Here is a 26,256-nt window from a genome sequence, read left to right on the forward strand (position 1 = left end):
ATCGCTGTCGCCGGCACTTATAGTGCGGGCAACGGAGCAACAGTGCTACCAGAAATCTGGTAGTCACTGATATTTTATTTTTTCGGCGACGGTCTCCCCTTGCGGCCAATCGGAGAGCTTCTCCGTCCCCCTGCCTTCCCCTTTTATGACGTCATCCAGCGACGTCGCCTAAACTTCAAATACAACTCATCGCAATGGCGACGGGTGACGTCAGCCGTCTGTATAAGCGCAGCCTTAGTCACACAATCAGGATTTTTACAAATGTATAACAGGATCACCAAACGATTGCCAGCTTAGGTAAGAATGTACAATTATACATTGCCACGTGCTCCACAAATAAAAGGAAAAAAACGTATTGCTGCTTTAATGCCCACTCGCGTGCGTTAACATGTAGTGACGCTTAATGAATTTGGGAATTCGTTTATAACTTGATGGTATTCTCACTAGTGTATGCAGTTCTTCACTAAATGATTATGGTAACCAATGGTTAAGAAGCAGTGTCTCAATTACTATTTAACTCTGCAGTTAATGAAGTGTATTATTTCACATCGCCAGGACTTAGGTTAAAAAAAAATGTCTCTTTTTACCAATTGTAATCATACACTTCTTTGTGGTGCTGCTTAGAAACTTCCTCTGCCTAATGCAATTTTGTAAGAAAGTAGTTGTCTATGGAAGTCTAGTGATGGCTGCAGTTCAATTAGGCTCAGTTAGACTTTAATCCACTAATGAATGAAGAAGTTCTGGATCCTTTACTGGCAGATTCTCGCTGACAGGTGCCCCTCGGTGATGGCAGGTACGCATGAAGCCTCTCTGGACAACTCCAGCTCCACTTCATTGTGTCATGATTTTCTCTACTGATTTTTCTGCATCTATTCGCTTCTCAATGACTCTATGTAGCCATCTATTATCAATCTATCTATAAACCTTACAGACTGCAGGGCCTATGTTAGTAGCCTTCATAAAAATAAAAAATAAATCACCCTGCAGTTTAATCCGCCAGTTTTTTGAGCGTTGCTATCAAGGTATTCAGAAAGCCTCAATTACCAGTTATAGCAAAATTCCCAAAACTGGCGAGTAATCGGCGACGTGATGATCACCTCTCTCAAAAGGCCAAATCCGGCGATTTGTTTTAGCTGCACAGAGAGAGCCACCTCTCCCTGCATAAATCTCGCCCGAAATTAATGTTTTTTTAATTAAAAATAAGTATTACTAGTGTAGATGAGCAGAACCCCTGCTCATCTACACTAGTATACATTTTTAATATTAAAACCGCTTCTTTACTGTAGCCGCTAAGGCAATGAAGGGGTTAAACATCAATAGCCTGTTTCTTGGGTGGATGAAGGGGTAGTACTCCCAGGGTGGGTGGTTAGGCCTGCCTGGAAGATTGCGAGAGGAGTTAACCCCTTCACTACTACCATAGCGTGGGAACTGCTATGGTAATGAAGGGGAAATCCAGTCCCGCTACCCCCCGGTAGGCCTAAACACCCACCTTTGGGGCTACTACCACCTTCACCCAATACCTCTACCACTGAGAAACAATAATCAACACAACAACCCTAACACCCACCTCCTTCCCCCCCCCCCCCCAAAAAAAACCCCCACAAAACATACAGTACATTAATGGGCAAAATAACTATTATCCAGATATGGATAATAGCTCATTTGCACATTATAAATTAAAACATTAGCCAGCCAGCATAAATAAAGTAAATAAAACGTTGACCTTACCCCTGCCATCCTGAAGGGAGTCTTCATCAGCATGCTGCAGGTCCATGTCCTCTGATGCCAGCAAGAATACAAGAAAAAATACAATCTAATGGCCCCTAGCCCCTTAATCATCTTAGCGGTTAATAACCATTATAGTAATTAAGGGGTTAACCTCCCCCCACTACAAACCCGGGAGGCCAAACCTAACCAACCCCGGGACCACTATACCCACCCTGTACCCATTGATTGGCACAGTGGAGTACAGTGTCCCCTTTTACTTCTTGTCCATTTTAACATGGACCCCCCTATAAGTTTATGCCTGCCGTATTACACAGCTTTTCAGCACCGCCTGGGTTAAAGAGGCAGTCCAAGCGGTACTATAAAAAAAATATATATATATTAGTTTTGTTTTAAAAAATGCCACTTTCGATTACCTTTCTTGAAAACGAATTGTCTAAGCTACCGATCAATTTAGTTCTTCCATGGTCAATCAGCAAAGATCCTGCTTCCCAGGGTTCACTAAATGGCGGCCTTTCAGTTTCAATCAATCCTTCAATTAGTGTAACTCAGCAGCTGCATAATGTGTTTTTCCATTATCTATTGTTACAGTTTGCAGCTCAAACTGCTGGGAACATTGGCAACAAATTATCACACACAGGAAAGTGTGCAAAGATTGTGGGACGTGCTGAAACCTTCTATAGAATTCAAAGAATGCTCAGTATATTAAGTCTCATTAAAAAATGGCATTTAGAGTTTAATTATTTTTTTTTTGTACCGAATATTATCTAATACTACAGAACTGATTTATTAAATAATACTAATAATAATCACATGTAGGATATTACATGGATTACTCCATAGGTGTATTAAAATATATACTACATGCACCCGCCCAAAAAATGTCTGATGAATCAACCTAGACAAATGTATTAATCTATCAGTTTGTCTGATACAGTAACCAAGCAGGAATCACAATGCTCTATGCCTGAAATCACTGCTAATGTCAAGGTGACTGAAAGATTTGGCCATCTTTGTTTAGGGCAAAAAAAAAATCACATTCTTAATGGAAATCAAAATAAGTGTCTTTAAATTCCAAGGCTTATATAAAATCGTCCAAGTGACGTCAAAACAGCCCTGCTACTGGCGAAAGGGTTAAACCAAGCGGCGGTGAGCCGCAGTACTGGAAATCAGTTCCAAGTGCTAGAAGTGACGTGTGTTCCAAGTGCCGGAAAAGAAATGCGTTCCAAGTGCCGGAAGTGTAGCGGCTGTTTTGACCTCAGCCGGCTTCCGTGACTCCCGGAAGTCTCCCTGCAGAGAGACCGGCGTGACTTTCACAGCCAGAGTGTAACCAGTATTATTATGCGGCTCCTGCGAGCGGCCTCTGTGCTAGGGCCCCGGCTCCTCCCGTGCACCGGACAGGCACAGAGGAAGCAGGTGAGAGGAGCTCTTACAGGGGCTGCCATTAACCCTTCAATTGCATCTTATATCAATCATTTTTTTTCTGGGAGTGTGTGTGGTATTACTGAGGGTACAAACCCTGTGTGCGTGATGTGATTACACAGACTAGAGATGTCACATTATATATCGCACGTGTGGATTGCGGGGGTGGGTTACAAACCACCTGCTAGATGTAGTGTGTGAGGCACAGGTGTGTGTTATTTGACAGGTGAATCAATTATAAATTGGACTATATTTATTTTTTTAAGCCTTGTTAAATGTAATTGAGCAGGAGTTGTCTGTTAGCAGTTTAACAATTTGTTTTGGTTCAATATTTCAAGGACTAATGTGCGTTTGTAATATCCCAATCAGAACTGGACTTTAGTAGCCGCCAACATGTCTGTTTTTGTTGAGAAGTTGTTGCGGGAATTAAGTCAGATGACCCAATAGTAACTTTAACTTATGGACTGTCCTGTAGCTATGAAACTCTGATATGAAACAATTGATCATTCAGGCAGAATTGTTTCCAACATGAACACGTGGAAAAAGTGGCTCAAGTGACCGCTCTCTTCTGTTTCAGCTCCTTCTGAACATCTGTAGAAGTTGTTCCTCTGGCATCGTTCCAAATGAAAGGATACGGAACATCGGGATATCGGCCCACATCGATTCAGGCAAAACCACCCTAACAGAACGTGTGCTTTATTACACTGGAAGAATAGCACAGATGCACGAGGTAAAGTATGTAAGGCCGAGCAATAACCTGCTGACTACCTAGAGGAAATGGCCAGTCATTTTCTGTCAAACTATGCGTATGTTGATCCTATTCCTTCAAGGCTCTGCAGATAATTAGTTGAAATTACACACCACTAGCAATATATAGCGTTTTAGATAATGTGCAATGAATTAGCGAGGACCTACTTTAAAAAGTGTCATGCAATACCTGGATGAGGCATGTGTGTTAAAGAGGACAATTTTTTTCAAAGTCCGAGGTCTCTAAATCATTGTGTCCCAACTGTTGCTGCTGCTAAGTGCCAAAGCGGCTTTGGGTTCTACATCTTCCCCATGTTATGGTTTTTTTCCCCACCAGTTGTTTAAGAGATCATGCTTTACATAGCGTTAGATACTTCTAATTTAATCAAAACGGTTGTGTAACCCTTTCATACCCTGTTTATAGGTTTCAAATATTTGTTACCTGAAAAAATTCACAGAAATGTATCCAGATGTAGCTACATCAATTGATGTTTTTAGTTCTTTGTTTTCTTACCATTTGTAAGTTAAAACTAAATGGTTTGTTTGGGTTCCCCCTTTTTTTTTAAAATAAATATAACACTAACGGCACCACTGTACAATTGAATGTTTGTTAAAGTCACATGGCTTTTTGACTTCATTGCAACTATCTGCTGCCCATATACCACCTTTTGTGTTAGCCAAACTTTATTGCCAAGACAGCCGCAAGATACTCAGATGCTCCACACAGGCTCTATGTAAAACTTGCAGTCACTCAGTAATACATTCTTGTACTGTTTCAGGTGAAAGGTAAGGATGGTGTTGGGGCTGTTATGGATTCGATGGAATTGGAGCGACAAAGAGGCATCACAATCCAGTCTGCAGCTACCTTCACCATGTGGAGAAACACAAACATCAACATCATTGATACACCAGGTACAGTAAACTGCAGCTCACATGAAAGTATTGTGATTGTCCCCCAAACAAGAGGTTTGTGTGGGTCAGTGTAAAACCACCTTATTTATCTTCCTCTCCATCTTGGGTACATTCACAAGTTGTGTAGATATAGATTTGAAGGTGTAGGAATCCCCCTTCCCCTCCCCCCCCCCCCAACATTTACTGGTGTGGGGAGAGGGGATCCAGAAAAAGGGGGGGGGGAGCAAATGTTGACAAAATAATCATAAAGTGTGATATGCATACATGAACCTTGAGTAATAAACATCTATCATTTGTATTATTTGGTTAAATATCCATCTGTTTACAAGAGAGAGAGAGTAGGGAGTGGAGTCTGGAGAAGGGAGAGCGTACAGTTTTGTTTAGACGTCTTTCCGTCCCAAATCGGGATGTCAATAGCTGTTTATTTTCTTTATTTTATGGCGGCTATGTCAATTTTGTCACTGAAATGACCTTTCTCGCTATGTGGTGTGGAGCATTTCTTTAATGGAGAATATTGGACTGGTTGAGAGGGGGATTCGTGTGGTAATAATTTAATGTCCTTGGACTGCGTGTTGGAATGCAGACTAAGTAACGTGCACCTTTTTTAATGCTTTTAACAATACTTTTTTTATGGTGATTTCTACAGAAGATTAACCATACAGTAAACACGTCCCCAGAAGAAACTGCTCAGTGTTAAGATAACTCACCATGTCTCTGCTTTGCCACATTGACTTTTTTTTATTTTATGTGAGACTCGTTTTTTGTTAAACCACTGTAAATGACCGACCGACCGCTCAGTCTATTGGAATAACAGATAGATGATCAATATCTATAACGCTCACCCCTCCTATTCTGACTTACAAAGGTAGCTCAACTATAGGGTCAGTTGTCCATTTTGTACAAGAGGATAATGTATAGTTCTTACGAAGAATGGATACTGCCAGCTTACGTGGCCAAGAGATGCTTTAGTAATTAGAATATTCATATATCTAAACTAGTCTGCCAATCGGCTGTCCGCAATGCAGCGTGGACGCACACCACCTCGACTCTGAGGATTGGTGTAGGGAAATCAAAACCTGGGGAAAGAGTATTTTAGTCAACACCGTTGTTGCATACCTTAGCCCCTCCTCCCCTGAAGTGTGCGGTAGCACATGAAACGGTTGTCGGATCTCGAGTGACGCCACAACAGTGGTGTCAATGCGGGAGGCGACGCATGCACGGAAGCGGCTTGCAGCGTGCAGCAACTAATACTGAGACAGTTGTATAGCGATGATTTATGGCAAAAGCGACAACTCTTTTCTATGTATCTTATATTATTAAAGGGCTTATGTTATACCTACCTTATACCTACCATACCAACGGCTGTAGTTGTATGGTACTACTTGTATTCGGGTACTTTATCAGGTTCCCACTTTAAATTAATATGCTAATCTGTCGGTTGAATATTATGGCTAACCTAGATACTTTATTATACGAAGGCCGCTCTTATAGTGCTGGCGACGCGACCGATTGACATCACCACCAGCGACAGTTATAATTTCTTTTTTAGCGACGGTCGCAAGTGACGTCACTAAAGGGGGCGGGCCGTGCAATTTGGTTTAGAGACAGTCACTACGACTGTCTCTAAAAAAAAAAATCAAATTCACCCGGCTTCCAAATTTTTAGACGCTCTGTCGCGCTTACTATAAGCGCTGGCGACGGAGTCTATTGATTTTGTTTTGGAGCGTCGTTGCGTCGCCATCGCAAGACACTATAAGCGCAGCCTAATACTGTGGTATTGTAGCTATAGTCAGTCTGTGTAACAATTTACTGCATACGTGACTTTATCCACACTTGAGACAACTACAGTAGTATCTGCCATGTATCGATGACCTGATTTCTATCAGAGATTTATGGGTTTGTAACCACCCTACTCCATCAATTTCTGAGAAGAGATGTTGCAAACTGTAAACTTGTTTATTTGACACATACTTTAACAGCTCTGTGAATTGACCTAGTGTGTTGTTTAATCCTTTCTGTTTAAATGTGGATATATCCCTGGGTACCCCATCAGTGATATTTAGAGACCTCTATTGGCATTATACTCACCTGAGTTCAGGTTATCCAATTGTGTTACATTCATGTGTCGCCTATCCTGGGGCTTCTTATGATTCACTGTATATATTATTCTCGCATGCGTCGCTGTTCAGTAGCATCATTAATAAAATGTTATTGTTTTTCATAGAAAGTGATAGATGTTTTAGTACTCTTGTCAGTTGGTATTTCCTGGAACACTGCTAACTTGGCTTCATTCCTTATCAAGTTATTACATCATGAATATTGAGATTCTATGACTTACTAAGTCTGAATAACACACACACACACACACACACACACACACACACACACACACACACACACACACACACACACACACACACACACACACACACACACACACTTCTACACACACTTCTACACACACTTCTACACACACTTCTACACACACACACACACTTCTACACACACACACACACACACACACTTCTACACACACACACACACACACTTCTACACACACACACACACTTCTACACACACACACACACTTCTACACACACACACACACACACACTTCTACACACACACACACACTTCTACACACACACACACACTTCTACACACACACACACACACTTCTACACACACACACACACTTCTACACACACACACACACACACACACACTTCTACACACACACACACACACACACTTCTACACACACACACACACTTCTACACACACACACACACACACACACACACACACACACACACACACACACACACACACACACACTTCTACACACACACACACACACACACACACACACACACACACACACACACACACACACACACACACACACTTCTACACACACACACACTTCTACACACACACACACACACACACACACTTCTACACACACACACACACACACACACTTCTACACACACACACACACACACTTCTACACACACACACACACACACTTCTACACACACACACACACACTTCTACACACACACACACACACACTTCTACACACACACACTTCTACACACACACACACACTTCTACACACACACACACACTTCTACACACACACACACACTTCTACACACACACACACACTTCTACACACACACACACACTTCTACACACACACACACACTTCTACACACACACACACACTTCTACACACACACACACACACTTCTACACACACTTCTACACACACACACACACTTCTACACACACACACACACTTCTACACACACACACACACACTTCTACACACACACACACACACACACTTCTACACACACACACACACACACTTCTACACACACACACACACACTTCTACACACACACACACACTTCTACACACACACACACTTCTACACACACACACACACACACACACACACACACACACACACACACACACACACACACTTCTACACACACACACACACACACTTCTACACACACACACACACACTTCTACACACACACACACACTTCTACACACACACACACACTTCTACACACACACACACACTTCTACACACACACACACACTTCTACACACACACACACACACTTCTACACACACTTCTACACACACACACACACACACTTCTACACACACACACACACACACTTCTACACACACACACACACACTTCTACACACACACACACACTTCTACACACACACACACACACACTTCTACACACACACACACACACACTTCTACACACACACACACACACTTCTACACACACACACACTTCTACACACACACACACACACTTCTACACACACACACACTTCTACACACACACACACACACTTCTACACACACACACACACACTTCTACACACACACACACACACACTTCTACACACACACACTTCTACACACACACACACACACACACACGTGCAGTTGTGAGGGATCTAGTGTAAATTCTTTATTTTACACTATGCATTAGAGACTAATTTTTCGTTCAGAATAAATGTGTGTTGTGTTGGTATCCTATTATGTAACAGGTGTTTTTCCTATTTGCACTTCAATGTTAGTATCTGTCTCTGTATAAACATTCAGGACATGTGGATTTCACCATCGAAGTGGAGCGAGCACTGAGAGTCCTGGATGGTGCGGTGCTTGTCCTGTGTTCAGTCGGTGGGGTTCAGTGCCAGACCATGACTGTGAACAGGCAAATGAAGCGTTACAGTGTCCCCTTCCTAACCTTCATCAACAAGTTGGACCGACAGGGCTCTAATCCCGCCAGGGCTGTTCAGCAGCTGAGGTAACTGTACTGCAGGCCGCCTGTGCAGGCGGATTGTAGCTGCACTTGTATAGGAGACCACTAGAATGCTCTGCAGCTGGAGGTATCTTGTAACTCTTTCAATGCTGAAGTAGCTCAACTAAGCTTTTTTTAAACCAAGGGTGGCCAACACCAGTCCTCAAGGGCCACCAACGGGTCAGGTTTTCAGGATATCCCAGCTTCAGCACAGGTGGCTCAGTCTTTGACTTAGCCAGTAATTGAGCCACCTGTGCTGAAGCTGGGATATCCTGAAAACCTGACCTGTTGGTGGCCCTTGAGGACTGGTGTTGGCCACTCCTGCCTTAAAGATAGTAAAGGTGTTTATGAACCAACATGGCATCATCCCAGGGTAGGCTGTGCCTGCTCTTTCTGCACACGTCTGTCTCTGAATGAAAATATTCTTTCTGAAAATGTTATGTGCGAACTATGAATAACCCTCAATGGTCCGTTAATAGCGTTACAGCATCTAAGGTCTGTGGCAGGTATCTCCTGTACCTTGATAGAGTATTTCTGGACTGTTTTCCCTTCCTGTGGTATACAGACCTGTGATATGTCCCAGCTCCCTTACATTTAAACCAGTAGGTGGCATTAAAGCAGCAGTCAAAGCTGCCGTTTTTATTTATTTCCCCCCCTTTAATAAGTGCATCAATACAATCCGCACAAGTGATTAGCTAAGTTGCAGATTGATCCATTCTCCTGTGATCGATCGGTGAAGGTTCAGTTCGGGGGTTCACTAAATGTCCGTCAGCAGAAGAGGACCAAAGATGCAAAGTTCTGTGGGAAAGATCATGTGACCAGGCAGGCACACAATATTATTGGTGCACTGCTAGAGAGAGGGCAGGGCTCAAAAAGGTGTGTCAGAGCCTGTTTCAGAAGAGGAAAGGGATGTGACTTTGTAAATGGTTGCTATAGAAACAATGCTTGTTACATTATAATACATTAAAATGTCATTCAGAATATTTTTTTTTAAATACTACAAGTATTTTCTCATAGTACAGAACTGATTTTATTAATAAAAAAAACACACATAGGATATTGCTTGGACTGCCGTTTAAAAGAACCTGAGGGCTGCTGTTTAGAGGATTGTACCTCTAACTCACCAGTTGGAACAGACGTTCAGGGAGCTGATGTTGCTAACAGCCAATAGTGCCAGCTACTCTGCCTATATCACAAGTTACCGGATCCTATGACACGGCTTCATTAATACTGTAGGAGTCTCAACACCTGTGTCCCTGCATTTCCCCCCAGATCCAAGTTAAACCACAATGCAGCCTTTGTTCAGATTCCTATGGGACTTGAGAGCAACTTTAAAGGAATCATCGACCTTGTGGATGAACGCGCTATTTATTTTGACGGTGAATTCGGGTAAGTCTACATTAGTGTTGTACAGAGTCCTAAATTATACCGGTTACCCAGGCAAAATGAGACATTTTGCCGGCCCGCGTATCTGCAGAATTATCTGCAGGTAGACCTACCTGCAGCTGGAAGCGGAGGAAGACCGCTGCGGAGGATGAGGAGGACCGCGGTGACATCGTGGGAGCAGCAGCAGACATCCTGGTGGCGGTGGCAGCAGAAGACATCCTTGTTGAGCCGGTGAGAGCAGCAGAACACAGCATAGCTGATGCCGAGGAACCACGTGACTGGAGCAGGAGCGTTCCTGTTGGACAGTCGGCTCCTCCCAGGAGGAGGATAATGTCTGCTGCTCCACGATGTCGCCGCGGTCTTCCTCACCCGCCGCCGCCGGCTGCAGGTAAGTCTTTACGCCTTCAGCTGCTCTGAAAATACCCGGCGCCGGTTCCAGCCCCCTGCTGCCGGGTCTGGGTAATTTCCGAGTACCCGGTACATCACTAGTCTACATGTTAAAAGTTCTCTGATGCGTTCTATAGATGTCTGAAGTTTCTGCCTCTGCAATGCGTTGCAGGCTCCGATATTCTGAGGCGCAGAGTACTTTATCTGTGCTTCTTTCAGGCAGTCGGTGCGGTACGAGGAAATCCCTGCTGAGTTCAGGGCAGAGGCAGCGGACAGACGTCAGGAACTGATAGAAAGTGTTGCTAATTCTGACGAACTCCTAGGGGAGATGTTCCTGGAAGAGAAGATCCCTACAACACCTGACCTCAAGGTGAGAGCGAAGAACTCGATGTTGGTCCTTATTCCATCAAACCACATTTATGTCATATTTGCAAACCAGCAATAAGCAGCACTGACGGTAATAATAAATGTTGTATAGCCATAACAGAACAAGAACCTGTGTATTCCAACATCAAGAAGCTAACAATCTGTCTGGTCCCTTAGACATGGGGGGAGCTGTAGTGACTCAAGATGGTTATGGTCCAGAATATAAACTCGCCTTCTGTAATGTTGTAGCTTGTTGGAAATCTCCATCACAGGATAATCCTTACCAAGGGACATTAATATGTACAGCACAGAGGATAGGGGAGAGAGGGGGGGATATAATTGGAATTTTTAAATGCATAAAGGGTTGCAACCAAGTAGAATAGGAATCCATACTTCAGAGAGAGATGTGATGGAACAAGAGGTCGTGCTCTGCCCTGGAGCTGGCGTCCGGTTTGGGGGATAGGGGAGGAAGTATCTCATGGAAAGGGGGTTGGGTTAGTGAAAGCGCCTCTCAATGGAGGGTTTTACTGTAAGGAATTTTTTTGCATAGGCATAAAGGGATCCTAAACCTGTAATAAAGCGAAGGCTCAAATAGGGTCTGAGGTTTTACAGCAGATGGGAAATGAGCAGAGTAGGGGAGCCGTGAAATGAAGTCTCTGTGCTTTTTGTAGAGCATTATGTGACTTGGTCTCCTGTTTGCCATCCTTCACTCCTCCCTTGCCTTCATCTTCATGAACCAAACTCTGTTTCTTTAGCTTGCCATCAGGAGAGCCACTCTGAAGAGGTTGTTTACACCGGTTCTGGTGGGAAGTGCATTGAAGAACAAAGGAGTCCAGCCCATGCTAGATGCTGTTCTAGAATACCTCCCAAACCCATCAGAAGTCCCAAACTATGCTCTGCTCAACCGAGAGTAAGTGTTCATGAATACACAGGCCCCCTATTCAATATGATGTGGGGAGGCTTCTGCATGTCAAGGAGACTCGTAGCTCTATTCAAATGAATGGGGGCTAAACGCTTCTCCAGCACGGGGAAGACTATTTCACAGAATATTTAAATCAGGCTCATGAATGAAAACCTATTCAATAAAACCTCTCTTCAGTGGTCGGCCGTATGTGTGCATTTTCGATGCGACCACCAGAGGGAGCCCGATCCCAATCAGTGCAGCAGTCACTACAGATGTAGCACGAAGGCTGCGCTTATAGTGGCGGCGACGCGACCATCGCATCAAAACAAATGCATTGTCGCCGCTTATAGTGCACGCAGCTGCGACGGAGCGACAGTGCTACCAAAAATCTGCTAGTCTGATATTTGTTTTTTGGTCTCCCCTTGCGGCCAATCAGCTTCCCCGTGCCTCTGCCCTCCCCCTTTTGTGACGTCACGGGCCTTGTAGCCAGCGACGTCGCCTAAACTTAAAATATAACTTTCGCAATGGCGACGGGTGATCATCGGTCGCGTCGCCGGCACTATAGCACGGCCATGGGCTGTACTTATAGTGACAGCGACGTCTCGTCAAAACAAATGCATTGCCGCCGTCGCGTGCGCTTATAGTAAGCGCGGAGCGACGGCTTGGTCGCGATCGCTGGAAGTCATCTGAATTTGATTTTTCCAGGGACCGTAGCCTGACTTCGCCAGCACTATCAGCGTTGCTGTCGGCTGCGCTTAGTGCCGTCACCGGTGACGTCACGCTGCGGTTGCTGGAAAAATCAAATTGAGATGACTTCCAGCGATCGCGACCAAGCCGTCGGTCCGTCGCGTCACTTCTACTATAAGCGCACGACGGCGGCAATACATTTGTTTTGCCGTGCCGGCACTATATGTGCAGCCGTAGGCCGTGATTGTACTAAAAAAATGCTGGCGGCGTCGCATTTCGCAAAAACAAAATGCATTGGTCCAATTGAGGTAAACATACCTCGCGCGACGTGCGCGCCGGCTGGAACTGCAGGGCAGGAGGTGGAGAGGAGACGGGAATTTGTTCTTGGGTGGTGACGTCCGCGTAACGTGAGCGGTTCAGCCAATGAGGGCGTCCCGCTCACGGCCATGCCTCCCTGTCTCCTCTGCTTCTGTCCTGTCCCCTCTGCCTGTTCAAGATGCCGCTCGGCGGCAGCGTGAGGATGACGTCACCAGATCGCTCTGCCACTCAGCGGCATCTGGTATAATCAAGGCCTTACTGTCTTCAGCGCCGCGGACAAGCAAAAGTCTGCGCTGCCAGGGACCGTGCCTGCCACGATGGAGCTGTGGGGGTCCCTGCTTCTGAATAGGACCCTCCCTTAGTGTTAATCCTTCGGTGCCGGGACCGTGGCACAGATGCATAAACTTTACATTAGTACATTTCTGAAACTGTCTTATGTCATGGACGTACTGAGCCATAATCTAACTCCGGGGGGCTCAACTGCAGTCCTCCAGCCCCTCCCAATAGGTTAGGTTTTCAGGATATCCCTGCTTCAGCACCGCTGACTCAATCAGAGGCTCAGTCGAAGTCTTGAGGACCGCAGTTTAGCCCCCCAGATCTAACTGACCTGCAGGGTTTTGGAACCTTTTTTTTTTTTTCGTATAAGTCTAATACTTTTCGCCGGTGCTAATTATAGACCCCCCCCAAACTTAACCAAAAACTTTGCCATGGCAGTCTCTTGCATACTAAATGTCGACCCCGAACTACAAACACTGTTCTGGCAGCCTGCGATACGGGATATTGATCGCCCTTCAAACCCCAGTGGGATGTTACATTTTCTTTTTTAAAGATGTGGGCGACCGTATTTACTGCATCGAGTATTTTATTATCCTGTCTTACCAAAATGTACTTGTGCATTCAGTGTATCTTGTGAACAAGGTAAGGACTCTTGCTTGGGGGAGTTTAACATGTGACAAGCAGTTAGTCTCAGCCTTTTGTACTTGCTACATAAGGTGTATATGAGGATGGATTTAAATACCCCAGTGCAGCATGCCTAATCTCGTCTCTTTGTTTAGGAATTCAGAGGAAACTGTGAAGGTTTTAATGAGCTCCGTCAGGGACGGATCTCAACCCTTTGTGGGCCTGGCATTTAAATTGGAGGTAGGTTATCGTTCGGTTGTTTGACTGTACGTGGTGTTACAGTATATAGGTATACAGTCTGCATAAGCTCTTTGGGACAGGGACTCCCTTTCCTAAATGTCACTTTTATGTCTGAAGCACTTCTTTCCATTGTTTGTATTATGTGTTATTTATATGATTGTCACGTGTACTAGTGCTGTGAAGAGCTATGTACATGAATGGCGCTATATAAATAAAGACATACATACATGTGGCTGAGCATGCAATACAGGGTGAGCGCACCAAACATTCCTGTACATATATGTTAAAAGGAGTCCAGGCTTCAGTAACGCAATCCTGGCCCGCTAACTGCAAAGGGTTAAGGTGCTCATGGTTAAAGTTCCCTGGGAGCAGACCGTGAATGTGCTCTGGCAGTGAGGATGTCTGCGGGCTTAGTCTGTCATTCTGTTTGCTGCCAGTGTGGGGTATCAGAACTTTTCGGGGCTTTTTCTGTATCTATCGATTGGGCTGCTTTTGGACGAGATTCTCCATTAAAATCCATGGTGAATTCTGGCTGAAAACAGCCTGATCAGCAACTTCGGTGACTATAGAATTAACCCCTTACAGTGCTAACGAGGGCAGTAATGCTGCAGATTAAAATCTCCATCTGAATGTACCTGAAGAATTTATTTGGTTCAGTCCTGTCGGTGCGTTAAATAATTAATATTTCTTGAGCAAGCACATCCTGTAATATTTACATGAAGGCCTTGGTGTATAATTACTGACAAGAGCCACATTGAACCCTTTTGGTAAAGGTATATACCAATGGCAATTTTGTCAAAAACATTAGCAATTTGGCATATTCTACTTTTCTCTTATGATGCAGCTTTACTTATATAGACTGTGATAACATAATTTCCCAAGGCTGTTTGAGAAGGGAGCAGCCTAATTATCCGTACTTTCAGTGGTCTGGGAGCAATACATTGAGAATGCAATTAGAAAATCACCCACCTTAATAACACACCAACTCTGGCTTCCTGTGCCTAATACTCTGGCTGCCCGTGCCTAATACAGCTCAACCCCGTTATAACGCGATCCGTTACAACGCGAATCCGGTTATAACGTGATGCAAACGTGGCTCCCAATTTCCGGATTTATGAACACTTTACAACACAATTAGTGGTATTTTAAATACTTTATTGTACAATGCATACAATTGTACAATATTTCTAACGCGATCCGCTTATAACGCGATGTGATTCTTTGGACCCCAAGCACAGCGTTATAAGGGGGTTGACCTGTACCTCTGGCTGCCCGTGCCTAATACCTCTGGCTGCCCGTGCCTAATACCTCTGGCTGCCCGTGCCTAATACCTCTGGCTGCCCGTGCCTAATACCTCTGGCTGCCCGTGCCTAATACCTCTGGCTGCCCGTGCCTAATACCTCTGGCTGCCCGTGCCTAATACCTCTGGCTGCCCGTGCCTAATACCTCTGGCTGCCCGTGCCTAATACCTCTGGCTGCCCGTGCCTAATACCTCTGGCTGCCCGTGCCTAATACCTCTGGCTGCCCGTGCCTAATACCTCTGGCTGCCCGTGCCTAATACCTCTGGCTGCCCGTGCCTAATACCTCTGGCTGCCCGTGCCTAATACCTCTGGCTGCCCGTGCCTAATACCTCTGGCTGCCCGTGCCTAATACCTCTGGCTGCCCGTGCCTAATACCTCTGGCTGCCCGTGCCTAATACCTCTGGCTGCCCGTGCCTAATACCTCTGGCTGCCCGTGCCTAATACCTCTGGCTGCCCGTGCCTAATACCTCTGGCTGCCCGTGCCTAATACCTCTGGCTGCCCGTGCCTAATACCTCTGGCTGCCCGTGCCTAATACCTCTGGCTGCCCGTGCCTAATACCTCTGGCTGCCCGTGCCTAATACCTCTGGCTGCCCGTGCCTAATACCTCTGGCTGCCCGTGCCTAATGTCTTCTGTTGCAGGCCGGTCGCTTTGGTCAACTTACATATGTCCGAGTCTACCAGGGAGAGCTGAAGAAAAGCGACTATATTTACAACACGAGGACGGGCAAGAAAGTGCGGGTTCAGCGGCTGGTGCGTCTCCATGCTGACGTTATGAAGGTATGATGTTATTCGCCCTGATTGGAGGAGCCTGACCTGAATGTTAGAGAGGGGACTTCCTCTTCCGTTCTGGGCAGTCGGGTGATGAATAGAATGGTAATCACATGGAGGTATAGGAAACGCACCAACGCGTTTCATCCGATAGGACTTGTCTTATCGGATGAAACGCGTTGGTGCGTTTCCTATACCTCCGTTGTTGATGCTGTTTGTACAATAAATATTTTTCCATTATTCTTGGAGTTGCCCTATCTACATTTTTTTGCACTATGAAGTGGACGCTGTGCTCCTTCTTCATCCTACTCTGTAAGTACTTTACAGAGACACCACTCTCTCCCCCGGCAATCAGTAGGGAAGAGAGCGGGGCCTTTTGTATATAGGGGTAATAAAGGAAAATGGCCGCCTTAGGCCCGGGCTTTATGGGAAATTTACTACTGAGTACCTCAATACACACTGAACTAGCAAGGGTGAGATGCTGGCAGTGGGGATACTACATATTTGCAGGGCCTTTATCCGTACCCGGGTTAGTGCTGGAGTCTGGCTGCTGTAGTAGGCATATCCTCCTGCAGGGGAACCTTTTGCGTTCCTTCCAAATAAGAAAAGCGTCGGTTTTAATTTGTTCCATCCCCAGGCAACCTTCTGAATTGTGGGGTGCTCCCACGGAGAGCCCCGCAACCCTGTTTCCAAACCACTCTCCCTTTCTTAGTTCTGAATAGAGGGTTTAAGATCTTCCGTAGAATTTAAAGGTGCGGAATCACTGTTGAATATCACAAGTTCACTGCAGTGATTACGTTCCTATTGGTTCTTGCTGTTTAGAATGAGTATTTGGAACTGGATATTTGTTGTACAATATTTTGGTATTTTCATCCTCTAAGATAGGTGCTCTACTCCAGTCCTCAAGCCCTCCTCTACAGGTCAAGTTTTCAGGATATCCCTGCTTCAGCACAGGTGGCTCAGGGGCTTTCTTTGACGGAGCCTCTGATTAAGCCACCTATGCTGAAGCTGGGTTATCTTGTAAACCTGACCTGTTGGTGGTGCTGGAGGACTGGAGTTGAGCACCCCTCATTATATAATATATTCCGTGTCTTCCTTGCTTAAGGATGTGGACGAGGTTTATGCTGGGGACATATGTGCGCTGTTTGGAATAGATTGTGCGAGTGGGGACACTTTTACCAGCAAATCCAGGGACGACCTCTCCATGGTGAGTAATACAGCACCGGCAATGCGTGTCTTTACCAGTAATGTATTGAAAAACATGATGCACAACGGTAATGAGCAAAAAGTGGGCTCCCTTTATACAATGCAACGCCTCCACTATACCAAACATTCCCAAACAGTGGCTTAGTCAGCAACTGAGCCACCTGTGCTGAAGCAGGGTTATCCTGATGGTGGCACTTGAGGCCTGGACTTGGCCACTCCTGCTTTTAGGTGTATGAATTAAAGCACGTGTATAATTTACCTCTCCAGTGCCCGAGAGCCAGCAATACAACAAAGAAGCCCTTCCAGCACACAAGGGGTTATTGAATCAATGTCTGCTTGGAATATAAAACGTATGACTCCATTGGCGATTGTTTTTGTAGCAGCAGATGTTGGTTTGCATGCAGTGACGCTGTTATTTTGTGACACTACAGGAATCCATTCATGTGCCCGATCCTGTCATTTCTGTAGCAATGAAACCAGTCAACAAGGTACGGTAATGAATGCTGAAAGGAAAGGGTGGTGTGGAATAAGCGCTAGTGTTGAAGTTATTGTTTACATGGTAATGAATGCGGCTACATAATTTGGGTTAAGAATATCTCCTTGGCAGTAGAAAGTTCACCTGAAAGACTGAAATGTGTATCGATTTTCATGCTGTCACCTGTGCATTGTTTAGATCAGTGTTTTCTAACGAGGGTTCTAGGAAACCTTTGGTTCCCCGGGCATCCCTAAAGGGTTCCCTGCAATTTTCAGGTCGTCAACCAAATACAGAAGAATTTACCATGCATCTGATCTCAGACACTCAGAGAGGGTTGGGGTTCCTTACAATGCATCTGATCTCAATCGTGCTATTAGAGAGGGTTGGGGTTCCTTACAATGCATCTGATCCCATTAGAGAGGGCTGGGGCTACTCAGAATTTCACAATATAATTATAGGTTTCCTTAACTAAAAAAAAAAGTTTCAAAACCACTGATTTTTAGACTCTTTACTCAATGATCCATCCAAGCCTAGTGAGGAGAGAGATGTACAAGCGGGCCAATATGAATGGGTAATGCCTGCAGGTACTAAAACTTTTTTTGTTATACGTAAAAAAAAAAATCCTCCGCAGGCAGCCGTCCTAGCCAGTGATTTAATCTGCCCCCGTTCTTCACTTTAGATTATTCCCGGGAGTGCGGCGCTCGTGTTTTCTGAGGATTTCCCCCTGCGCTCAGTCCAGGAATGTAAAATGATGTTTCGCATATGTATTATATTATGCTTTCTGTATCTGTAAGGTCTCTTGCTTTTTAATAACTCATTGTTTCTTGTATTATAATGTCACGTCGTTATTACTGTGTACTTTTACTTCCACCAGAATGATCTGGAGAAGTTTTCAAAAGGTATAAATCGTTTTACCAGAGAGGATCCGACCTTCCGAGTTCACTACGAGACGGAGAGTAAAGAGACCATCGTTTCTGGGATGGGAGAGTTGCACCTGGAGATCTATGCTCAGGTAACTGGAACACCTGTTTCATTTATTCTTACAAATGCCTTCCAATACTTGTACACGCTCCATACATCTATCACTTAAAGCAGCAATACTAGTTTCATTGATGTATCCTTTGTTACAGGATTTAAGCAGGGGGTTGTCGGCGCTGAACTGTGTTAATTTCAGCTCCGGGGACCCCCTGCTTCCAGAGATATGTTCCTCTGTAGGGGGTGCCGGTATCTCTGCAGCCAGGGCACTGTGTGCCTAACAAAATGGCGGCGTTTAAATGTCACGCAGGCCAATAGGAAGCTGTCGTCATCCGGTGCGGCTTCCTATTGGTCCGTGTGACCGCGACATTTAAACTTCACAGAGATACCAGCATCACCTACAGAAGTAAGGATCTTTGGAAGCAGGGGTCCCCGGAATTGAAATTAACACAGTTCAGCTCCAGAGACCCCCTGCTTCAATCCTGCAATAAAAAACCCCCTGAAATTAAACCCGTATTGATGCTTTAAGCTGTTTCTCCTTAGCACTTTCCCGATTACAAGACTGTGTGTGTCACACACAAAAATGCTCTTGCCTTCTACACATGGCTACAAATTGACCACGAGACTTAATAACTGAGAAGCAGATCTTCTATGGCACCGTACCGGCTTCCTAACTATTGACGTTGGACCGGTAATTACGACTGAATGACTATATTTTCTTGATGGTAACCCTATTTGTATTGTGCACTATATTACAGTTCTGCTTCTTTAAAATCTTATCTTTATAACTTTTACTGGTTCCCTTCTTTGTTCTGGTTTTTTTTTGTATTTCCTCTGCTATAAGTAAATGTCCATTTCTTCACATTAAACCCCCTGGGATGTAATTCTTCATGTTCTGTAATGAACCCGAACTAAAGAAAATAGATTAGAAAGTCTTACACTTTCTATGCATCAACTCAGGATATTGTCAGAAAGTTGTTTTTTAATCTGCTATATTGCTGCGTGCAGCACATGTGACCCTGCTGGTTGTTGTAGGGCCATAGTGTCTCAACCTGGGTGCTGCGCTACTAGGGCACAGTCTGCCAGCTGCTCAGCGAGTGCGTCCAGCGCTGTCTGAGACACTGATCTGCCTCTCCTCGCTCTCCTCTCTCAGCCCGGCACAGAGGAGCAAGAGGATCGGTGCATCAGAGCCTCTCCCCGCTGTGAATGTGGAGTGTGTGATGGAGCGAGGTAGCGAGTGTGCTGTGTGAGAGGCGGGAGGTTGAGAAAAAGGGTGTGCGCTTTGGGAGTGGGGGATGTGCAGTGCGGAGAATAGCGGTGAGTATGAAGTGGGCGTGCGGCTTGATGAGCAGGGGTGTCCCCCCAAGATTGTAATTCCTCAGGGTGTGCCCGTGCTTAAAGGTTGAGAACCACTATTATCGGGGCGACCTCAACTAGTTGCAGGCTATTCCCACAGCAGAAGAGTATCCTACATGCTCATTATTTTGTGTCCTATAATCCGTGCTCCTCTTCTATAAAATGATTTGTTTTTATTGTAATAGACACAAAAACAGATCATCTTTGGTTAACCCTTTGCTGCCAGGCAATTCATGGTGGGCTACCCTGGTATTGATAGTTGGAATAATCTAAAGACCAGAGAACGACAAAGCAGAGCACACATTCTGATACTGTTTTCGTATATGTGGCTCTAAGCAACCATTTGAAATGACCCCGTGTGCTTCTCAGGCACACTGGTTAATTGTATGAGTGATTAGACATGAGTGATTTGCTGTTCATTAAATAACCTCTGTGGCAGCCAGTTTAATTAACCTCTTCACTGTTTGTTTTGCAGCGAATGGAAAGGGAGTATGGCTGCCCTTGTGTCATGGGCAAACCTAAAGTTGCCTTCAGAGAGACGGTCACCTCAACAGTGCCGTAAGTACCACTCCATCCACGCTGTGCTGTAAACATTTGCTTTATTCTCCTTTATTTCCGAGGCGCAGTGTCGGACGTCTCCTTGCCCCAGTTTCATGTTGCTTTGTGTGGCAGACGAACTTGTTGTATTATTTTTAACCCTTCCGTCGGGTCCCATAGAATATCTAGTTGCCAGGGAATCATTTCCTGCAATACAAGGGAAAGAAGCATTGTGTATATTATGTGTGTGTGTGTGTGTGTGTGTGTGTGTGTGTGTACACACACTCGTGCACACACAGATGTAGTCAGACTCGCTGTAGCCGTAGAATCCTGACCATGGCATACCCAGCAGTTGGAAATCTTTGTTGGGATCCCATTCGGCAGAACAGACTTCCTGCCGGCAGCCGCAGCTTTTACTGTTTCTGGAGCCACTGCGTTTCGCTTTTTATGCCAAGGCTCCCAAGACTGTGTGTGTGTCCGTCTCCACACACAGGTCTAGTACTTCAGTACTGTATGCTCCCATGTACTATTGCTTAAAGTCTAATTTGGTTCTTTTCTGGATCGCCCCGCTCTTTATTTGGTCTCGTTTCATGGTAAAACCATGTGTGTGAGGGATGTGATGTTGAGAATCTGTACACATACAACACAGCCTCGGTTACTCTGGGCACAGGGAAGCCCAGGGAGATCACCAGCTGAGAATAACTCCTGGTTTCTCTCGACTTCTTCTTCTTGCCACATTACTGGGTACTTACCTGTGATACCATTTCATGGATCAGCATCACATAGTGCAATTCCAGGGCTGCATCTTCTCGTTTCTACACACACAAAAAGCACCGTTTTAATGTACAAACTAAAGAGATGGAATTTACTGAAATGTCATGATCGCCAATCTGTGTCTTTTTAAAAAAAAAAAAAATTTTGTGTATCATTTTACATTAACAAGTAGGTCCACTTAACCGTTTCACTGCCCGTCATCTGCATTACCATCAGTAAATAGGTTAAGAAGGTACTATGGAAGAATAATATTTTCACATTATTTGTATGCATAGCTATAACCAGGCTTTTGTTTTCTAAACTATAAGAAGGTGTGTGTGTGTGTGTGTGTGTGTGTGTGTGTGTGTGTGTGTGTGTGTGTGTGTCCTTGTAGTATCAGAGATGTACCAGCTGTCGGCCTTGAGAAAGATGAGGTAGCTTAGCACAAGTTTTATTTCTTTTTGCTTAAATCTGCTAAAATATATTGCAAAATGTATTACCAAGTAACTGCAATAAAAACAAGATAAAGAAAGGTAAAATGTCCAATGAAGTCATATGGGCAGACGTTTCCAAATGATGAATGCCTGCCCCTTCTGGTATAAGATAGCTTACTTAGTCTATAGTTCAGTGCCTTTGTGCTAAGTCACACAGCAATGTTTGATTTGCATTAAATGCATTCTTGCTGCTGCTGCAATAATATTTTTCAACAAAAGTGTGGACTGAAGTTTTTTTTATTTTCCACGACAGTACATATACCTCCAGGACATTCACCAATTTAGTCTGGTTGCTGGTGAGCAAATTACTGGGGGGGGGGGGGGGGGGGGGGTAATGTTTTTTTGAGAAAATGTTCATTTATGAAAACTCCAGACTGCAAAACGGATGTGCAAATACTGCACCAGATTTATTGAAGGAGAAAATCCCATTGGTTTTCATGGGAATGTTTCTATTTGTGTGCCCCAGTTACCCAGCTGGAGACTTTGATAACTAGACCCCAAAGTGCCTAATGTGTATCTGCAGATCCTAAATGAGTATAAGATATAGATATAGAGAGAGACGTACCAGCTGTTTGACACTTTGAATCACTGCCATGCTGTACAAAGTGCCTTCCGTGGAGTTTTGCCACTTCACGTAACCGCATGCAACCAATGCCAGGTGTAATATGGGCATCATCTCTGGTGCTACATTGCCAAATTTATCTAGGGGTAAACATGCGGGGAGTGTTAACATGATATGCAAGACAAGATGCTCTGCAGTCAGAATGGTGCCAGACAATGTTACACTCCGTTACCGCTCCCAGCCGGCAAATAAATACAGGCATACCCCACTTTAAGGACACTCACTTTAAGTACACTCGCGAGTAAGGACATATCGCCCAATAGGCAAACGGCAGCTCACGCATGCGCCTGTCATCACGTCCTGAACAGCAATACCAGCTCCCTACCTGTACCGAAGCTGTGTGCAAGCGGGGAAACTATAGAGCCTGTTACACATGCGTTATTTACATCAGTTATGCACGCATATGACGATTGCTGTACAGTACATGCATCAATAAGTGGGAAAAAGTAGTGCTTCACTTTAAGTACATTTTTGCTTTACATACATGCTCCGGTCCCATTGCGTATGTTAATGCGGGGTATGCCTGTAACGTACCTGGAATATCTTGTGCCACCAGTGGCTCTTTCAGGCTGTTCATTGTGTTGTAAAACTCTTCGTCTCGGTCTTGTGTGTCCTTTTCAAGCGAACTGTCGGGTATGAAGCTCACTTCGGGCGCAGCGTTCTGGCCATTGGTATGATACAGGACCTCTGCAGTACAGGTTACAGCAGCTCCCTGAGAGAACATTTCACATTGGACATTAGCAAACGGCTTTTTTATTCCAACTTCAAACACTTCACTGCTGGCAAAATGTGTAATTATCAGCAGCCCCCTTTTGTAGAGAGAATGAAAGCAAAGTGCGATAGCATAAATATGAAGGCTTTCGTTAAAGCGCTGTATGATGTACACTATGGGTAAAGTTACACGATTGGTCAGCCAGAATCTCATGAGCAGTTAATGTAGGATTCCCCAACCAATGGCAAAAGCGTCTCTTTGTACGTCATGTGAAATGCTGCATGGAAGTTCACCTAGAAGTAGGTTAAAATGCAGGTTAAAATGTCAGTTTTTTTTAAAGATATATAGTGTCATGGAATAGGCTCCTGACAGGTGTTAGGGGCGAATACAGCAAGGGAATTTAAACATGCTTGGGATAGACATAAGACGACCCTAAGTGCGAAAGAGCCTAGGATCATAGGGTGTGAGGTCTTACAGCAGGTAGGAGAATGGGCAGACTGCGTGAGTCAACTGGTTCTTATCTGCCGTCAAATTAGGGGTTTCTATGAAGGGTGCCACGCTTGGCTGCATGTATTTAATTTAAATAAACCTGAGCGTGATGAAAGCGCTACAGATCTCGCTGGGGTGTGCGTCGGATTATTCCTATGCACACCCTTTTCTGTTCCTCATGGATCTGTTGGCAAGTCCAGCTGTTTGACTGGTTTAACCAGAACCAGTTACAGTGCATCTGTATATGATGCATATTTATACACGTACCGTGAATATATAAAGAGCAGAACATTGGCAAACTAATACCGTGGGGCTATATGTAGAGTACACGGTAAATCGGAAAATACGGAAAATGTGAACACTTACGTCATTCAAACTATCTTTGATAGAAAATACGAGATGGTATTTACGGCCAACTCCTGCAATACTCTGCAACAGAAAGACAAGAACTCATTTAAAGCTGCAGTTCAGTCTATATCCTGCATGTGTGTTTTTTTTAATAAATCAGTTCTGTAGTAAGAAATAATACTTTTAGCATTTTCTGTTTTTAAAAAAACAACTTTGAAAGACCAATTTTCTTGTATTCTATTTTAACAAGCATTTGCTTAGGCACTGCCCCTTCATGGCCTGTCACAAACCCAGGCACACCCCTTTGTCAGCACTGCCCTCCCTCTCTCTAAACGTGCACTAGCATCTGGTCACATGATCTTCCTCATACAGTAGTACATTCAAGGAAGCTGGAGAAAAGGGATCAGCCATGCATAGCAGCTCGGATAGGCGATTTCAAACTTATTACAGTGTTTATTCCATTCATTGCACGTGTATATAATGTAAAATTGTAATAATTCCATTTATAGCAAACGTGTATATGTGAATATTATTTAGATGTATATGTATGTTACTGAAATGTGGAGTGAGTGTGTAGGTAAATACACACAATACACTTCCACTGCATATATATATATATATATATATATATATATATATATATATATATATATATATATATATTATATATTATATATGTATGTATATGTGAAGTTATGTGAGTAAAAAAGTGACAAAAACCCTCCATAGCAAGGCAAATAGCAAATGGAAATATTACTGTATGCTCATTTGTATGTATATATATATTTATATACACACACACTTCAAATACGGATAGTGATTCACGTAAATGATATATATATTCACTTTCTGGGAGTATAAGAGTGACTGTCCTGTTGTTCCTTTTTTTGTATCCATCATTGAATGGTATACACCCTCTCTTTACGTTTATTTTATACTAGCTGAGAGACCCGGCGTTGCCCGGGATGTAATGTTCCCGCTCCTCTCTCTCTCCTCACCCCTCCCCCTCTCTCTGTTTGTCCCCCATTCACATCAATCCAGTTCCCCCCCTCCCTCCTTTACAGCTTCATGCAGTGTGTGTGCGTCAGTCATTGTGTGTGCGTCAGTCAGTCAGTGTGTGTGCGCGCGCGTCAGTGAGTCTGACGCAGAAACACAAACACACAGACTGACTGACGCACACACACACACAGTCAGTGTGTGCGTGTGTGTGTGCCTCAGTCAGTCAGTGTGTGCGTGCGGCAGTCAGTCAGTCATTCAGTCAGTGTGTGGGTGTGGGGGTGTGCGCGCGCGCGTCAGTAAGTGTGTGTGTGTCAGTCAGTGTGTGTGTGTCAGTGTGTGTGTGTGTCAGTGTGTGTGTGTGTGTGTGTCAGTGTCAGTGTGTGTGTGTGTCAGTGTCAGTGTGTGTGTGTGTCAGTGTGTGTGTGTGTCAGTGTGTGTGTGTGTCAGTGTATGTGTGTGTGTGTGTGTACCATTCATTGTGTGTGTGCGCGCGCGCGTCAGTCTGTGTGTGTGCGCGCGTGGGTGTGGGGGTGTGCGCGCGTGCGTCAGTCAGTGTGTGTGTGTGTCAGTGTGTGTGTGTGTGTGTGTGTGTGTGTGTGTGTGTTTGTTTGTGTCAGTGTGTGTGTGTGTGTGTGTGTGTCAGTGTGTGTGTGTGTGTGCAGCAGTCAGTGTGTGTGTGTGCAGCAGTCAGTGGGTGTGTGTGCAGCAGTCAGTGTGTGTGTGTGTGTGTGCGCGCGTCAGTCTGTGTATGTGTGCGTGTGGCTGTGAGGGGTTGTGTGCATGCGGCTGTGAGGGGTTGTGTGCGTGCGTCAGTATGTATGTGTGTGTGTCAGTCAGTGCGTCAATCAGTCAGTGTGTGTGTGTGTGTGCGT

The 26,256-nt window shown here is 44.7% G+C and overlaps 2 protein-coding genes across 2 annotated transcripts in view; one reads left to right on the plus strand and one right to left on the minus strand.

Annotated features, from left to right (window-relative positions):
- The first annotated feature begins 2,984 nt into the window (after positions 1 to 2,984).
- Positions 2,985 to 26,256, plus strand: part of GFM1 (G elongation factor mitochondrial 1) — a 36,910-nt gene continuing 13,638 nt past the window's right edge. The window contains exons 1-13 of the mRNA XM_075570561.1: positions 2,985 to 3,141; positions 3,725 to 3,877; positions 4,674 to 4,806; positions 8,962 to 9,166; positions 10,433 to 10,549; positions 11,153 to 11,303; positions 12,055 to 12,209; positions 14,264 to 14,348; positions 16,290 to 16,427; positions 17,524 to 17,625; positions 18,056 to 18,112; positions 18,974 to 19,111; positions 20,906 to 20,988. Coding sequence (XP_075426676.1) covers positions 3,067 to 3,141; positions 3,725 to 3,877; positions 4,674 to 4,806; positions 8,962 to 9,166; positions 10,433 to 10,549; positions 11,153 to 11,303; positions 12,055 to 12,209; positions 14,264 to 14,348; positions 16,290 to 16,427; positions 17,524 to 17,625; positions 18,056 to 18,112; positions 18,974 to 19,111; positions 20,906 to 20,988 — 1,592 coding nt within the window. The 5' untranslated portion in view covers positions 2,985 to 3,066. The remainder of the gene's footprint in view (positions 3,142 to 3,724; positions 3,878 to 4,673; positions 4,807 to 8,961; positions 9,167 to 10,432; positions 10,550 to 11,152; positions 11,304 to 12,054; positions 12,210 to 14,263; positions 14,349 to 16,289; positions 16,428 to 17,523; positions 17,626 to 18,055; positions 18,113 to 18,973; positions 19,112 to 20,905; positions 20,989 to 26,256) is intronic.
- The window catches only part of LXN (latexin), a 10,382-nt gene continuing 5,138 nt past the window's right edge, over positions 21,013 to 26,256 (minus strand). The window contains exons 2-6 of the mRNA XM_075570571.1: positions 24,404 to 24,466; positions 23,371 to 23,548; positions 22,780 to 22,916; positions 21,720 to 21,782; positions 21,013 to 21,174 (exon numbers count right to left, since the gene is read on the minus strand). Coding sequence (XP_075426686.1) covers positions 21,082 to 21,174; positions 21,720 to 21,782; positions 22,780 to 22,916; positions 23,371 to 23,548; positions 24,404 to 24,466 — 534 coding nt within the window. The 3' untranslated portion in view covers positions 21,013 to 21,081. The remainder of the gene's footprint in view (positions 21,175 to 21,719; positions 21,783 to 22,779; positions 22,917 to 23,370; positions 23,549 to 24,403; positions 24,467 to 26,256) is intronic.

The sequence above is a fragment of the Ascaphus truei genome, chromosome 14 (assembly GCF_040206685.1).
Source record: "Ascaphus truei isolate aAscTru1 chromosome 14, aAscTru1.hap1, whole genome shotgun sequence".
Taxonomy (NCBI): Eukaryota; Metazoa; Chordata; class Amphibia; order Anura; family Ascaphidae; genus Ascaphus; species Ascaphus truei.